Source organism: Salmo salar, chromosome ssa05 (genome assembly GCF_905237065.1).
Source record: "Salmo salar chromosome ssa05, Ssal_v3.1, whole genome shotgun sequence".
NCBI classification, from domain to species: domain Eukaryota; kingdom Metazoa; phylum Chordata; class Actinopteri; order Salmoniformes; family Salmonidae; genus Salmo; species Salmo salar.
In genome coordinates this window covers 88,096,336-88,113,595 of record NC_059446.1, presented here as the reverse complement: position 1 = coordinate 88,113,595, position 17,260 = coordinate 88,096,336, and the positions used below count along the sequence as shown (strand labels likewise).

General features: G+C 41.0%; 1 protein-coding gene and 1 pseudogene across 5 annotated transcripts in view; one reads left to right on the top strand and one right to left on the bottom strand.

Moving 5' to 3' along the window:
* The window catches only part of LOC106598556 (F-actin-uncapping protein LRRC16A), a 294,757-nt gene that overhangs the window by 119,619 nt on the left and 157,878 nt on the right, over nt 1-17,260 (bottom strand). For all 5 annotated transcript variants that reach the window (XM_045719317.1, XM_045719314.1, XM_045719318.1 and 2 more), the window contains exons 13-15: nt 14,739-14,842; nt 11,800-11,877; nt 9,165-9,241 (exon numbers count right to left, since the gene is read on the bottom strand). In XM_045719317.1, coding sequence (XP_045575273.1) covers nt 9,165-9,241; nt 11,800-11,877; nt 14,739-14,842 — 259 coding nt within the window. The remainder of the gene's footprint in view (nt 1-9,164; nt 9,242-11,799; nt 11,878-14,738; nt 14,843-17,260) is intronic.
* On the top strand, nt 549-2,656 carry LOC106592635 (nuclear factor 7, brain-like; annotated as a pseudogene).

Below are 17,260 nucleotides of genomic sequence, written 5' to 3'. Positions count from 1 at the left end.
GACCAACCCTGCTTAGCTTCAGAAGCAAGCCAGCAGTGGGATGCAGGGTGGTATGCTGCTGGCATGGGATAGAGGAATGGGATAGAGGAATGGGAGAGAGGAATGGGAGAGAGGAATGGGAGAGAGGAATGGGAGAGAGGGACGAGAGAGATGGATAGCCGTTTTGCTAAGGCATTAAAAGCTGTTACTCCATAATGCCTGCATTCAGATCATTCTCTCCTGCTACACAAATCAGGAAGTTGAATCAATCCTTATTGGATGATGTGAGGTTCCTTGATAACAGTCGTCGCTGTTAGGGACACCTCTGATTGGCTGATCAGGGTTGTAGGCATCAATGTAAAACACAACTTACCTGTCTAAGCACTCCTGGTTACCTGTAAACCCTGCCTTTGACTCACATGATGAGGGTAAAGTGCAGGTCAGAGGGTAAAGCGGAGTACAGTTCAGTACTGTAACATTGAGCTATCTGGTGTTCATCTCTATTGGAGCCACAACAGTTGAATTTACATGGTGAGAGAGAGATCAGAAGGACGTATCATCATCAGAACTGTCATCTCCAGGTGTAGCTTCACTGTTGGGTGGAAATGATGCATGAGAGTGGATTATTTTCTCTTGAAAGTGGAAATTGTGGAGAGTAAGTGAACGCCACTTCAGAAGCTGTTACAGAACAAGGAGTGGCACTGTGTGAGAAAATGGCATCCAAACGTTCTCTCCCAGAGGAGGATTTCTCCTGTCCCGTCTGCTTTTGTAAAGCCTGTCTGGAATTATGCTGGAAACAGAAGGAACCATGGGAATGTCCAGTATGTAGGATAAGATTTCCTATGATTGAACCTCCCTGTAACCTGGCTCTAAAGAACCTGTGTGAAGCCTTCTTACAGGAGAGGAGTCAGAGAGCTTCAGTTTGGTCTGAGGTAGAAGAGGAGAGTCAGAGAGCTTCAGCTGGGTCTGAGATAGAAGAGGAGAGTCAGAGAGCTTCAGTTTGGTCTGAGGTAGAAGAGGAGAGTCAGAGAGCTTCAGCTGGGTCTGAGGTAGAAGAGGAGAGTCAGAGAGCTTCAGCTGGGTCTGAGGTAGAAGAGGAGAGTCAGAGAGCTTCAGTTTGGTCTGAGGTAGAAGAGGAGAGTCAGAGAGCTTCAGCTGGGTCTGAGGTAGAAGAGGGGGAGTCAGAGAGCTTCAGCTGGGTCTGAGGTAGAAGAGGAGAGTCAGAGAGCTTCAGCTGGGTCTGAGGTAGAAGAGGAGAGTCAGAGAGCTTCAGCTGGGTCTGAGGTAGAAGAGGAGAGTCAGAGAGCTTCAGCTGGGTCTGAGGTAGAAGAGGAGAGTCAGAGAGCTTCAGCTGGGTCTGCGGTAGAAGAGGAGAGTCAGAGAGCTTCAGCTGGGTCTGAGGTAGAAGAGGGGAGTCAGAGAGCTTCAGTTTGGTCTGAGGTAGAAGAGGAGAGTCAGAGAGCTTCAGCTGAGTCTGAGGTAGAAGAGGAGAGTCAGAGAGCTTCAGCTGGGTCTGAGGTGCTCTGCAGTCTGCACAGTGAGAAACTCAAACTCTTCTGTCTGGAGGATAACCAGCCCGTCTGTGTGGTGTGTCAGTCCTCACAGAAACATAGATCTCATGTCTGTGTCCCTGTAGACGAGGCTGTCCAGGATTATAAGGAGGAACTCCAGACTGCCCTGAAGCCCTTAAAGGAGAAGCTGAAGGTCTTTAAGAAAGTTAAACCTTTAATTAAACAGCAAAGCACATGAAGAGCCAGGTCCAGCACACAGAGAAACAGATTAGGAAAGAGTTTGAGAAGATTCACCAGTTTCTACGAGATGAAGAGGCAGCCAGGAAAGCTGCACCGAGGGAGGAAGAGGAGCAGAAGAGTCAGATGATGAAGAAGAAGATTGACGAGATGAGCAGAAAGATATCATCACTATCAGACACAATCAGAACCATAGAGGAGGAGCTGAAAGCTGAAGACATGTCATTCCTGCAGAACTTCAAGACCACAAAGGAAAGATCCCAGTACTTACTGCTAGATCCACATCTGGTCTCAGGAGCTCTGATAGACGAGGCCAAACACCTGGGAAACCTGCAGTTCAGAGTCTGGGAGAAGATGCAGGGGATCCTCAAATACACTCCTGTGATTCTGGACCCCAACACTGCACCTCCAGAGCTCTCTCTGACTGATTATATGACCAGTGTGAGATACACAGGTAGAAAACAGCAGCTCCCTGACAACCCAGAGAGATTAACAAAGTATATAGATGTTCTGGCATCTGAGGGGTTCAGCTCAGGGAAACACAGCTGGGAAGTGGAGGGTGGGGGACCACACTCACTGGCTTCTGGGCGTGGCTAAAGAGTCCCCTTGACAGGAAGGGGAAGGGGTGTGCATCACCACAGGATGGAATCTGGTGTATAGAGCAGCAGAATGGTACCATTAAAGAAGGAGGAGGTGACATCACCAGTCTGAAGAGGAGACCCCAGAGGATCAGAGTGCAGCTGGACTACGACAGGGAGGGGAAGGTGTCCTTCTACGACCCCAAAGACACACTAATCTCCACTTATAAAGACACATTTACTGAGAGACTGTTCCCATACCTTGGTATGGCAGAGGCTGCAGATGACAACAACCCTGATATACACATCTGCCAATCAGTGGTGTCTCTGACAGTGATGTCATCCCAGTAAGGTGTGCGAATGTGTACGCGCATGCGAGTGTGCCTGCATGTGTCAGTTTCAGTGGACATTATCAGGAGATATTCTTTTGGTTTAAGATAATACATCATTTCTAGAAACTACGGGACAGAAATATATTATAATATTATACTTATAATGTGCCATTTTTTGGGGGGGGTAAGATTTTATTATATTTTTTAAACAATACAAAACACACCCATACAAACGACAACACCCCCTTGCAACCTCACATGCCATGTCTTGAAATATGCAGACAGATGGATTAAAAGTAAATTTACATTGTAAAATTTCTGACAGCCAATTTTCGAACTTGGGCCACAGGTGGCACATTAATTGGGGAGGATGGACTCATAGTAATGGCTGGAACGAAATAAATGGAATGGTTTCAAACACATCATACACATGGTTTTCATGTGTTTGATACCACTCCAGTCACTCCATTCCAGACATTATTATGAGCCCTCCTCCCCTCACCAGCCTCCTGTGAACTCCGCCCATAACTTTTGGACTTTATAACATTCCCAGAAGGCATGGATTATTGAGTCATTGTTACTTTTACAATTAAGATATGACTCTGCTGTTGTGCTGTAGAAGTTGTGAATTTTGTCTCTTGTATAATTACTTTTATACATTAGTTTACACTGGTTTAATACGCACATTTTCATTAACTGTCATTTCATTAGCCTTGTTCCAACATTCCCTCCATCTTGTGCCAATATCAGTCCTTTTTAAGTCCTGATTCCAATAGTTTATATTTTTTCAGTTGGATTGGCTCTCTGCAAGGTTTTTTATTGCTTACCTATCATATGAATATATTTCTCTGACTCAAATAGGACTCCCTCAAGATTGTTCTGATAACCAAAAGATTTCAAATGAACATTTTTTATGCAGTCATGGAAATAAATGTATTTCCTTTTACCAAGTAATGTATGGTTTACATGCCTTTAGTTCTCCATTTGGACCAATTTATCAGTGAAAATTGTGGACCAATTCTGAAAAACTATCCAAGGATTGTTCCATAAGGTTGTGTTTTTAGGGAGGGATATTGGTTCTTGTTGAATACATTTAATTTTCTTCCATATTGTTATAGTGTTCCATATTGTTATAATGTTCTATACTGTTATAGTGTTCTATACTGTTATAGTGTTCTTTATTGTTAGTGTTCTTTATTGTTAGTGTTCTATACTGTTAGTGTTCTATATTGTTAGTGTTCTTTATTGTTATTGTCCTTTATTGTTAGTGTTCTTTATTGTTTAGTGTCCTTTATTGTTAGTGTTCTATACTGTTAGTGTTCTATACTGTTATAGTGTTCTTTATTGTTAGTGTTCTTTATTGTTAGTGTTCTATACTGTTATAGTGTTCTATATTGTTATAGTGTTCTATACTGTTATAGTGTTCTATATTGTTATAGTGTTCTATACTGTTATAGTGTTCTTTATTGTTAGTGTTCTTTATTGTTAGTGTTCTTTATTGTTAGTGTCCTTTATTGTTAGTGTCCTTTATTGTTAGTGTTCTTTATTGTTAGTGTCCTTTATTGTTATTGTCCTTTATTGTTAGTGTTCTTTATTGTTAGTGTCCTTTATTGTTAGTGTTCTTTATTGTTAGTGTCCTTTATTGTTAGTGTTCTTTATTGTTATAGTGTTCCATATTGATACAGTGTTCTATACTGTTAGTGTTCTATATTGTTAGTGTTCTTTATTGTTAGTGTTCTTTATTGTTAGTGTCCTTTATTGTTAGTGTCCTTTATTGTTAGTGTCCTTTATTGTTAGTGTCCTTTATTGTTATTGTCCTTTATTGTTAGTGTTCTTTATTGTTAGTGTCCTTTATTGTTAGTGTTCTATATTGTTAGTGTTCTTTATTGTTAGTGTTCTTTATTGTTATAGTGTTCCATATTGTTATAGTGTTCCATATTGTTATAGTGTTCTATACTGTTAGTGTCCTTTATTGTTAGTGTTCTATACTGTTATAGTGTTCCATATTGTTATAATGTTCTATACTGTTAGTGTTCTATATTGTTAGTGTTCTATATTGTTAGTGTTCTTTATTGTTATTGTCCTTTATTGTTAGTGTCCTTTATTGTTATTGTCCTTTATTGTTAGTGTCCTTTATTGTTAGTGTCCTTTATTGTTAGTGTTCTTTATTGTTAGTGTCCTTTATTGTTAGTGTTCTTTATTGTTAGTGTCCTTTATTGTTATAGTGTTCCATATTGATATAGTGTTCTATACTGTTAGTGTTCTATATTGTTATAGTGTTCCATATTGTTATAGTGTTCTATACTGTTAGTGTTCTATATTGTTATAGTGTTCCATATTGTTATAGTGTTCTATACTGCTATTGTGTTCCATATTGTTATAGTGTTCTATACTCTTATAGTGTTCTATATTGTTATAGTGTTCTTTATTGTTAGTGTTCTATATTGTTATAGTGTTCTATACTGTTAGTGTCCTTTATTGTTAGTGTTCTTTATTGTTAGTGTCCTTTATTGTTAGTGTCCTTTATTGTTAGTGTTCTTTATTGTTAGTGTCCTTTATTGTTAGTGTTCTTTATTGTTAGTGTCCTTTATTGTTATAGTGTTCCATATTGATATAGTGTTCTATACTGTTAGTGTTCTATATTGTTATAGTGTTCCATATTGTTATAGTGTTCTATACTGTTAGTGTTCTATATTGTTATAGTGTTCCATATTGTTATAGTGTTCTATACTGCTATTGTGTTCCATATTGTTATAGTGTTCTATACTCTTATAGTGTTCTATATTGTTATAGTGTTCTTTATTGTTAGTGTTCTATATTGTTATAGTGTTCTATACTGTTAGTGTCCTTTATTGTTAGTGTTCTTTATTGTTAGTGTCCTTTATTGTTATAGTGTTCCATATTGTTATAGTGTTCTATACTGTTAGTGTTCTTTATTGTTATAGTGTTCCATATTGATATAGTGTTCTATACTGTTAGTGTTCTATATTGTTATAGTGTTCCATATTGTTATAGTGTTCTATACTGTTAGTGTTCTATATTGTTATAGTGTTCCATATTGATATAGTGTTCTATACTGTTAGTGTTCTATATTGTTATAGTGTTCCATATTGTTATAGTGTTCTATACTGCTATAGTGTTCCATATTGTTATAGTGTTCTATACTGTTATAGTGTTCTATATTGTTATAGTGTTCTTTATTGTTAGTGTTCTATATTGTTATAGTGTTCTATACTGTTATAGTGTTCCATACTGTTATAGTGTTCCATATTGTTAGTGTTCTTTATTGTTAGTGTTCTTTATTGTTAGTGTTCTTTATTGTTAGTGTTCTTTATTGTTAGTGTTCCATATTGTTATAGTGTTCCATATTGTTATAGTGTTCTATACTGTTAGTGTTCTATATTGTTATAGTGTTCCATATTGTTATAGTGTTCTATACTGTTAGTGTTCTATATTGTTATAGTGTTCCATATTGTTATAGTGTTCCATATTGTTATAGTGTTCCATATTGTTATAGTGTTCTATACTGTTATAGTGTTCTATACTGTTATAGTGTTCTATACTGTTATAGTGTTCTTTATTGTTAGTGTTCTATATTGTTATAGTGTTCTATATTATTATAGTGTTCCATATTGTTATAGTGTTCCATATTGTTATAGTGTTCCATATTGTTATAGTGTTCTATATTGTCATAGTGTTCTTAACTATGAAGTTGTTAATGCTCTTAGTTTTATCCTTTGAAAAAATATTCCGGGGATGAGCATGTGCATCTTCAATATGTACCCATTGTTCCTCTTTAGTACATTTAACTATATGTCCCAAGTGAAAGCCTTGGGTGGCGAGGTGATACAATTCCAAGTCTGGAAGGTTTAAACCACCCTCAGACTTAGGAAGGTTTAAACCACCCTCAGACTTAGGAAGGTTTAAACCACCCTCAGACTTAGGAAGGTTTAAACCACCCTCAGACTTAGGAAGGTTTAAACCACCCTCAGACTAAGGAAGGTTTAAACCACCCTCAAACTTAGGAAGGTTTAAAATGTTCCTTTTAAGTCTATTATTTTAATTTGTATACTTTTTAAAAGAATGTCTTCGGGGTGGGGTAATTGGCATTACCCAGAAAATGTTTTGCCATTCTGAAGAGGTTTATTCTACCTGTTAGATTCATGGGAAGATTGTTCCATTTAATTAGGTCTGCTTTCATATTGTTGAGTAAAGGGATAAAGTTATCCTTATAAATGTGTTGTTTGTTGTCACTTATTAAGCATCCTAAGTGTTTGATATTTTTTGTAGTCTACTTGAAAGATTGCTGTTTTTTTCCACATACATTTTATATCCTGAGATTTTAGAGTATTCTGAAAATATTTTTTAGCAGGGGAGGGCATTGCAGGGGGGGCATTGAGTTTTCAAAATTGATCAGGTATATCAGGAGATTGTCTGCAAATAAGTTTAGTTTATACTGTTTACCAATACTGATGATACCTGTTATGTTCTTTCTGCAAGCTGTTCAATTGCCAGTGCAAACAGATGGGGGAGAGAGGACATCCTTGTCTTGTGCCCAATTCTAAAGCAATTTCATCTGATAATGTATTGTGTATATTTTTGCTTTAGGACATTTATCTAACATTTTTATAAAATGCATTATTTCATCTGGAAAGTTGAAAGCTTCCAAAGTTTTGAAGAGAAAAGACAATTCAAGAAGGTCGAAAGCCTTTTCGGCATCAACATTGAATAAATATTTTATCTTTTAGCGTATTGTATTATACTGAAACATTTTCTTGTATTTGTTTATAAGTGTCTATTTAAAAAAAAAAAAAACGGTTCGATTGATATGTATCAAGTCTGGTAAAACGTTTCCCATTCTATTGCTTTATCATTTTTAAGAATCCATTTTTATATTAATCTAATTATCCAGGGTCAATCGTGGTTGTTATTCTTACAAGAGTGTGCTGCATTGGGAACATTTAAATTATTTGTTTCTAATGCAATTCACTTTAAAATGTGAAATACTGTATATTTATGTGATAAACCATCACACCACCTCCTCCATGCTTCACGGTGGGAACCACACATGCGGAGATCATCCGTTCACCTACTCTGCGTCTCACAAAGACATGGCGGTTGGAACCAAAAATCTCAAATTTGGAATCATCATACCAAAGGAAAGATTTCCACCGTTCTAATCTCCATTGCTCGTGTTTCTCGGCACAAGCCTTTTGTAGTGGTTTCTTTTCAGCAGTCTCCTCTGAACAGTTGATGTTGAGATGTGTCTGTTACTTGAACTCTGAAGTATTTATTTGGGCTGCAATCTAATCTAATAATGATGGACTGTTGTTTCTCTTTGCTTATTTGAGCTGTTCTTGCCATAGCCCTATTTGGTAAAATAATAAGTCTATACTATCTTCTGTATACCACCCCTACCTTGTCACAACACAACTGATTGGCTCAAACGCATTAAGAAGGAAATACATTTTAACAAGGCACAATTTATATATATATATTTTCCAGGTGACTACCTCATGAAGAAGATAGAGAGAGTACCAAGTGCGTGCAAAGCTGTCATCAAGGCAAAGGGTGGCTACTTTGAAGAAACTAAAATCTAAAATATATTTTGATTTGTTTAACACTTTTTGGTTAATACATGATTCCATGTGTGTTATTTCATAGTTTTGATGTCTTCACTATTATTCTACAATGTAGAAAATAGTAAAAAAATAAAGAAAAACCCTTGAATGAGTAGGTGTGTCCAAACGTTTCACTGGTACTGTATGTCTAGATTGAACTTTAGATCGACATCTCAGTAGTGTTATCCATGTGCTCTATGATGATCTGATGATGTGAATGGTTGGGTGTGGTATGGTTGCGGTATGGGTGCAGTATGGGTGCGGTATGGGTGCGGTATGGGTGCGGTATGGGTGCGGTATGGGTGCGGTATGAGTGCGGTATGAGTGCGGTATGGGTGTGGTATGAGTGTGGTATGAGTGCGGTATGGTTGTGGTATGAGTGCAGTATGGGTGCAGTATGAGTGCGGTATGGTTGCAGTATCATTGCGGTATGGGTGCGGTATGGGTGCGGTATGGTTGTGGTATGCTGTCATGTTATTGTTGTTGTTGCTGCAGTAATTGCCTCTCTGGGAATTGAATTGATAATAAAACAGAAAATGAAATGATATAAAACTGTCAGACAGCTTCTCTAATTAACAGCTATCAATCCTCCTGGGTCAGACACATTGATAAATGACAACCACCCACAGACTAGATAAATATTCATATTTAAATACATTACAATCTGAATACAGCTGCAAAGCCGCAACATGGGGTCTTTGGTGGCAGCCGTACTCAGAACTAACACGTTGTGACCAACTGGGCAATGTGGGGAGATGAAATGAATGAGCTAAATGAGATAATGCTAGGACTAAAATAGATGTATTATGATAAGATGAGATGACCCCACGGCTGAGGCAGAGGGTCTGTGGTACTCTACCCTACACTACTGCTGGTTGTTATATTATGGGATGTCGTGGGTCTCACCTATGTGCAAATACACTCTTGGACATGTTGAGGACAGAGAGGTTCTGGACGGAGCCTCTCAGGAGAGCAGAACACACCTGGAATACAGAGGAATTGGTTAGAACAGATATTAGCATTAGCTATTAGCATTAACACACCTATAATTGTATTTTGTACCTTTATTTAACTTGCAGTTACTAGTCCAACACTCTAACCACTAGGCTACCCTGCCGCCCCTAATACGGAGGAGTGGATTAGCACAGATACCAGCTTTAGCCAATAGCCATTATCCATTAGCATTAACACACCTATAATACGGAGGAGTGGATTAGCACAGATACCAGCTTTAGCCAGTAGCCATTAGCATTAACACACCTATAATACAGAGGAGTGGATTAGCACAGATACCAGCATTAGCCAGTAGCCATTTCCCATTAGCATTAACACACCTATAATACAGAGGAGTGGATTAGCACAGATACCAGCTTTAGCCAGTAGTCATTATCCATTAGCATTAACACACCTATAATACAGAGGAGTGGATTAGCACAGATACCAGCTTTAGCCAGTAGCCATTAGCCATTAGCATTAACACACCTATAATACAGAGGAGTGGATTAGCACAGATACCAGTTTTAGCCAGTAGCCATTATCCATTAGCATTAACACACCTATAATACAGAGGAGTGGATTAGCACAGATACCAGCTTTAGCCAATAACCATTAGCATTAACACACCTATAATACAGAGGAGTGGATTAGCACAGATACCAGCTTTAGCCATTAGCATTAACACACGGAGGGACTTCTAGTTTGGATGAAATGATTGAATGACATATGTGTACATTGATTTTGCAGTGCTCACGCACGCAACATGGCCAGTTTGGTCAGCATGTTAGTCTATGCTGTTTGATGCAACACCATCTGGCCAAGGACATGGTTGTTCATGGGGGTGGTTACAATGTATCAGTGATTAAACGTTCTCATAAGGTCCGTAGCTTGGAGCAAACCAGTTAAAAAACATTTAAACGAAGTTGGGATCCTTAATGTTAAGAAAAATCCATAACCAAATGTTTTATCTCCCCCCCCACATAATTAAAATCAGTGCCGTTATCATAAAACATAATTTTCCGTGTCATAGTCTAACTAGATTATATGGCTATAAAACCAGAGAGGAAGAGGCAAACTTTAGGTAACTTTAGGTAACTTTAGTTTGCTTTAGGGTAACTTTAGGTTACTTTAGGTAACTTTAGAGTTACTTTAGGGTAACTTTAGGGTTACTTTAGGTGACTTTGCAAGGCAAGACAGTTAATATTTAGTGAGACACAGATTACCAGATATATGCACATTGTTCTGCCTGCCCCTCCTCTCTCTCCCTCCCTCTGAGTGGGTGATGGTGTTTTTGTATCCTCATATGAAACTACAGTAGGCTGTATCGATGAGTCTATTCAGATATCATGGTATGTCCCTCCTCTCTCTCCCTCCCTCTGAGTGGGTGATGGTGTTTTTGTCTCCTCATATGAAACTACAGTAGGCTGTATCGATGAGTCTATTCAGATATCATGGTATGTCCCTCCTCTCTCTCCCTCCCCTCTGAGTGGGTGATGGTGTTTTTGTCTCCTCATATGAAACTACAGTAGGCTGTATCGATGAGTCTATTCAGATATCATGGTATGTCCCTCCTCTCTCTCCCTCCCTCTGAGTGGGTGATGGTGTTTTTTGTCTCCTCATATGAAACTACAGTAGGCTGTATCGATGAGTCTATTCAGATATCATGGTATGTCCCTCCTCTCTCTCCCTCCCTCTGAGTGGGTGATGGTGTTTTTGTCTCCCTCATTGAAACTACAGTAGGCTGTATCGATGAGTCTATTCAGATATCATGGTATGTCCCTCCTCTCTCTCCCTCCCTCTGAGTGGGTGATGGTGTTTTTGTCTCCTCATATGAAACTACAGTAGGCTGTATCGATGAGTCTATTCAGATATCATGGTATGTCCCTCCTCTCTCTCCCTCCCTCTGAGTGGGTGATGGTGTTTTTGTCTCCTCATATGAAACTACAGTAGGCTGTATCGATGAGTCTATTCAGATATCATGGTATGTCCCTCCTCTCTCTCCCTCCCTCTGAGTGGGTGATGGTGTTTTTGTCTCCTCATATGAAACTACAGTAGGCTGTATCGATGAGTCTATTCAGATATCATGGTACGTCGCTCCTGGAAAACACCTTGGCTACGGCATGTTTGTTTGTCTTTTAAGGTAGGCAACACTACGGCTTTTTAAACGCCTCGACACGAAACCTTCTCTGGAGACATGAACGGCATTTTACTTGTCTGTAAAGTAATGCCGCTTCTGAAGCGGGATTAAGGTCCATCACTAGGCGACCAGAACTGTCAATCCCAGCCTGCCTGCTGCCTGCTCGCAGAGCACTGTCTCCCTAAAATAAGTAGTTTAAAGTTTGTTAAATATTGCCACTTACCAAGACATTTAGTAGAAAGAAAACACATCTAGCTACCATACCATAAACAATACAGTAAAACACAAGCTCACACACACACACACACACACACACACACACACACACACACACACACACACACACACACACACACACACGTAATCCTACACGCAGGGAAATGCACACCAGACTATTGTCTCACTCACCAGGTCCAGAGAACAGTCTGTGTTGGACAAGTCCAGAGTCGTCAGGCTGTTGGGTTGGCCCAGGAAATGGTAGAAATGCTGGTCGAAAAATGGAGGAAAAACACACGTTTTAGCACTAGTACACAAAGACAGTCTGGATAGATGAATGATGGTCTGATGCTGTCTATAGGTAACAGGTAATCCTGTCTGGATAAATGATGGTCTATAGGTAACAGGTAATCCTGTCTGGATAAATGATGGTCTATAGGTAACAGGTAATCCTGTCTGGATAAATGGTCTGATGCTGTCTATAGGTAACAGGTAATCCTGTCTGGATAAATGATGGTCTATAGGTAACAGGTAATCCTGTCTGGATAAATGATGGTCTGATGCTGTCTATAGGTAACAGGTAATCCTGTCTGGATAAATGATGGTCTACAGGTAACAGGTCATCCTGTCTGGATAGATGATGGTCTATAGGTAACAGGTAATTCTGTCTGGATAAATGATGGTCTATAGGTAACAGGTAATCCTGTCTGGATAAATGGTCTGATGCTGTCTATAGGTAACAGGTAATCCTGTCTGGATAAATGATGGTCTATAGGTAACCGGTAATCCTGTCTGGATAAATGATGGTCTATAGGTAACAGGTAATCCTGTCTGGATAAATGGACTGATGCTTTCTATAGGTAACAGGTAATCCTGTCTGGATAAATGGTCTGATGCTTTCTATAGGTATCAAGTAATCCTGTCTGGACAAATGATGGTCTATAGGTAACAGGTAATCCTGTCTGGATAAATGATGGTCTGATGCTGTCTATAGGTAACAGGTAATCCTGTCTGGATAAATGATGGTCTATAGGTAACAGGTAATCCTGTCTGGATACATGGTCTACAGGTAACAGGTAATCCTGTCTGGATAAATGATGGTCTATAGGTAACAGGTAATCCTGTCTGGATAAATGATGGTCTATAGGTAACAGGTAATCCTGTCTGGATAAATGATGGTCTATAGGTAACAGGTAATCCTGTCTGGATAAATGATGGTCTATAGGTAACAGGTAATCCTGTCTGGATAAATGGTCTGATGCTTTCTATAGGTAACAGGTAATCCTGTCTGGATAAATGGTCTGATGCTTTCTATAGGTATCAGGTAATCCTGTCTGGATAAATGATGGTCTATAGGTAACAGGTAATCCTGTCTGGATAAAGGTAACAGGTAATCCTGTCTGGATAGATGATGGTCTGATGCTGTCTATAGGTAACAGGTAATCCTGTCTGGATAAATGATGGTCTATAGGTAACAGGTAATCCTGTCTGGATAAATGATGGTCTGATGCTGTCTATAGGTAACAGGTAATCCTGTCTGGATAAATGATGGTCTACATGTAACAGGTAATCCTGTCTGGATAGATGATGGTCTATAGGTAACAGGTAATCCTGTCTGGAGAAATGATGGTCTACAGGTAACAGGTAATCCTGTCTGGATAGATGATGGTCTATAGGTAACAGGTAATCCTGTCTGGATAAAGGTAACAGGTAATCCTGTCTGGATAAATGATGGTCTATAGGTAACAGGTAATCCTGTCTGGATAAATGATGGTCTACAGGTAACAGGTAATCCTGTCTGGATAGATGATGGTCTATAGGTAACAGGTAATCCTGTCTGGATAAAGGTAACAGGTAATCCTGTCTGGATAAATGATGGTCTGATGCTGTCTATAGGTAACAGGTAATCCTGTCTGGATAAATGATGGTCTATAGGTAACAGGTAATCCTGTCTGGATAAATGATGGTCTATAGGTAACAGGTAATCCTGTCTGGATAAATGATGGTCTGATGCTGTCTATAGGTAACAGGTAATCCTGTCTGGATAAATGATGGTCTACATGTAACAGGTAATCCTGTCTGGATAGATGATGGTCTATAGGTAACAGGTAATCCTGTCTGGAGAAATGATGGTCTACAGGTAACAGGTAATCCTGTCTGGATAGATGATGGTCTATAGGTAACAGGTAATCCTGTCTGGATAAAGGTAACAGGTAATCCTGTCTGGATAAATGATGGTCTATAGGTAACAGGTAATCCTGTCTGGATAAATGATGGTCTACAGGTAACAGGTAATCCTGTCTGGATAGATGATGGTCTATAGGTAACAGGTAATCCTGTCTGGATAAAGGTAACAGGTAATCCTGTCTGGATAAATGATGGTCTGATGCTGTCTATAGGTAACAGGTAATCCTGTCTGGATAAATGATGGTCTATAGGTAACAGGTAATACTGCTTCCTGCCAACGTATAGTGAATAGCTACCTCCTTTCTCTGAAGGCCATTGTATCTCTGGTCAGGGGTTGTCATGGGTGACCCTTCAAGATTGTGATCAACAGCTATGCTGAGAGCACTGAGGTCAGTAGATGTGTGTGTCTGTGTGTGTGTGGGCACCCGTTCCCATGGGAACCCCGGACCAAGCTACATCAGGCCTGACAGTCTCAGAAAGTGAAGGCTTCTAATCCATCACCCATTAAGCCAATCAGAAGGACTTGTCCTCTGACATCAACCTTCCCATCAGGCTCTAGTGGCTCACAGTGTGTCAGATCTACAAGGTGATCCTCCAGTCAGATGACTGATTTAAACCCAGCTGACTACAGGCATCAACACTGAGCTGGGTAGAGAGACTAGCGAACACAATCTATGTGGTTTCATTGATGCTAGATATCAGTGTGATTTGGACTGCGGTTGTGTTGTTGCGTCTCTCTGGCTCGGAGGAGGGGAGATGACGCAATAGGACTTGGTGTGTGAAGACTAGACGAGCTGGTTCAGCTGGATCTCTCCCGTCTTCATTTAACTCTTGTTTCAATACCTGTGCAAATGAACAAAGTCCCTTTCTCCTTTGAACTCTACCCATTATGTCTCTGTTATTAAGGAGGTGACCAAGACAGATATGACCATGTCGCCACCTACCGGGATGTCGTCTGCCCGCAGTATGTTCCCTGAGAGGTCCAGGTGACTGAGGGTGCTGGGGATGGACTGGTTGGCACTCAGTGACTGGGCAAGGCTGTTCACCCCTGGACCAATACACAGAGGGGTAGAGGATGGTTAGAGACAGAGAGATAATGTACAGTAATACAGGCCTGTTCCCCCCTGGACCAATACACAGAGGGGTAGAGGATGGTTAGAGACAGAGAGATAATGTACAGTAATACAGGCCTGTTCCCCCTGGGTACAGAGAACAGGTTAGAGGATGGTTAGAGACAGAGAGATAATGTACAGTAATACAGGCCTGTTCCCCCCTGGGTACAGAGAACAGGTTAGAGGATGGTTAGAGACAGAGAGGTGATGTACAGTAATACAGGCCTGTTCCCCCCTGGGTACAGAGAACAGGTTAGAGGATGGTTAGAGACAGAGAGGTGATGTACAGTAATACAGGCCTGTTCCCCCTGGGTACAGAGAACAGGTTAGAGGATGGTTAGAGACAGAGAGATAATGTACAGTAATACAGGCCTGTTCCCCCCTGGGTACAGAGAACAGGTTAGAGGATGGTTAGAGACAGAGAGATAATGTACAGTAATACAGGCCTGTTCCCCCCTGGGTACAGAGAACAGGTTAGAGGATGGTTAGAGACAGAGAGATAATGTACAGTAATACAGGCCTGTTCCCCCTGGGTACAGAGAACAGGTTAGAGGATGGTTAGAGACAGAGAGGTGATGTACAGTAATACAGGCCTGTTCCCCCTGGGTACAGAGAACAGGTTAGAGGATGCTCTAATGTAACACAGTGGTGAACTTTTGCCTTTAATAAAATTAATGCATAGAAAGCAAAAGGTTTACATGTAAAGTGTTCCGTTTATGTTCCTGTGGAAGGTCTAGCGGGTATCACCACCAGGTAACACCACCAGTTAACACCACTAGGGATCACCACCAGGTATCACCACCAGGGATCACCACCAGGGATCACCACCAGGGATCACCACCAGGGAGTCACCACCAGGTAACACCACCAGGTAACACCACCAGGGATCACCACCAGGGATCACCACCAGGGATCACCACCAGGGATCACCACCAGGATCACCACCAGGGATCACCACCAGGGATCACCACCAGGTAACACCACCAGGTAACACCACCAGGTAACACCACTAGGGATCACCACTAGGGATCACCACCAGGGATCACCACCAGGTAACACCACTAGGGATCACCACTAGGGATCACCACCAGGGATCACCACCAGGGATCACCACCAGGGATCACCACCAGGTAACACCACCAGGTAACACCACCAGGTAACACCACTAGGGATCACCACTAGGGATCACCACCAGGTAACACCACCAGGTAACATCACCAGATAAAACTACCAGGTATCACCACCAGGTAACACCAACCGGTAACACCACTAGGGATCACCACCAGGTAACACCACCAGGTAACGCCACCAGATAAAACTACCAGGTAACACCACCTGGTAACACCACCAGGTAACACCACTAGGTATCACCACCAGGTAACACCACCAGATAAAACCACCAGGTAACACCACCTGGTAACACCAGCAGGTAAAACTACCAGGTATCAGGACCAGGTAACACCACCAGGTATCACCCCCAGGTAACACCACCAGGTATCACCCCCAGGTATCACCCCCAGGTATCACCCCAGGTATCACCCCAGGTAACACCACCAGGTAACACCACCAGGTATCACCCCAGGTAACACCACCAGGTATCACCCCAGGTATCACCCCAGGTAACACCCCCAGGTAACACCACCAGGTAACACCACCAGGTAACAACACCAGGTAACACCACTAGGGATCACCACTAGGGATCACCAACAGGTAACACCACAAGGTAACACTACCAGGTAACACTACCAGGGAACAGCACCAGGTATCATCACCAGGCAACACCACCAGGCAACACCACCAGGCATCACCACCAGGCATCACCACCAGGTAAAACTACCAGGTAAAACTACCAGGTAACACCACCTGGTAACATTTACATATTAAAGGTGAGTCAGCGAAATGACGTTTCACGAGCAGCAACGCAGATATTGTGATGAACAAGATGCAAGACTTCGCTCACACACAGTACCTGTACATGTGGGACCAGCCAACTCTATATGGTCAATGTCACATCAAACACTGATCTGGGACCAGCCAACTCTATATGATCAAGGTCACATCAAACACTGATCTGGGACCAGCCAACTCTATATGATCAAGGTCACATCAAACACTGATCTGGGACCAGCCAACTCTATAAGGTCAATGTCACATCAAACACTGATCTGGGACCAGCCAACTCTATATGGTCAATGTCACATCAAACACTGATCTGGGACAAGCCAACTCTATATGGTCAATGTCACCAATCTACCTGGCTATAGAGGGTTAGACAGCCAGTCACCAATCTACCTGGCTATAGAAGGATAGACAGCCAGTCACCAATCTACCTGGCTATAGAGGGTTAGACAGCC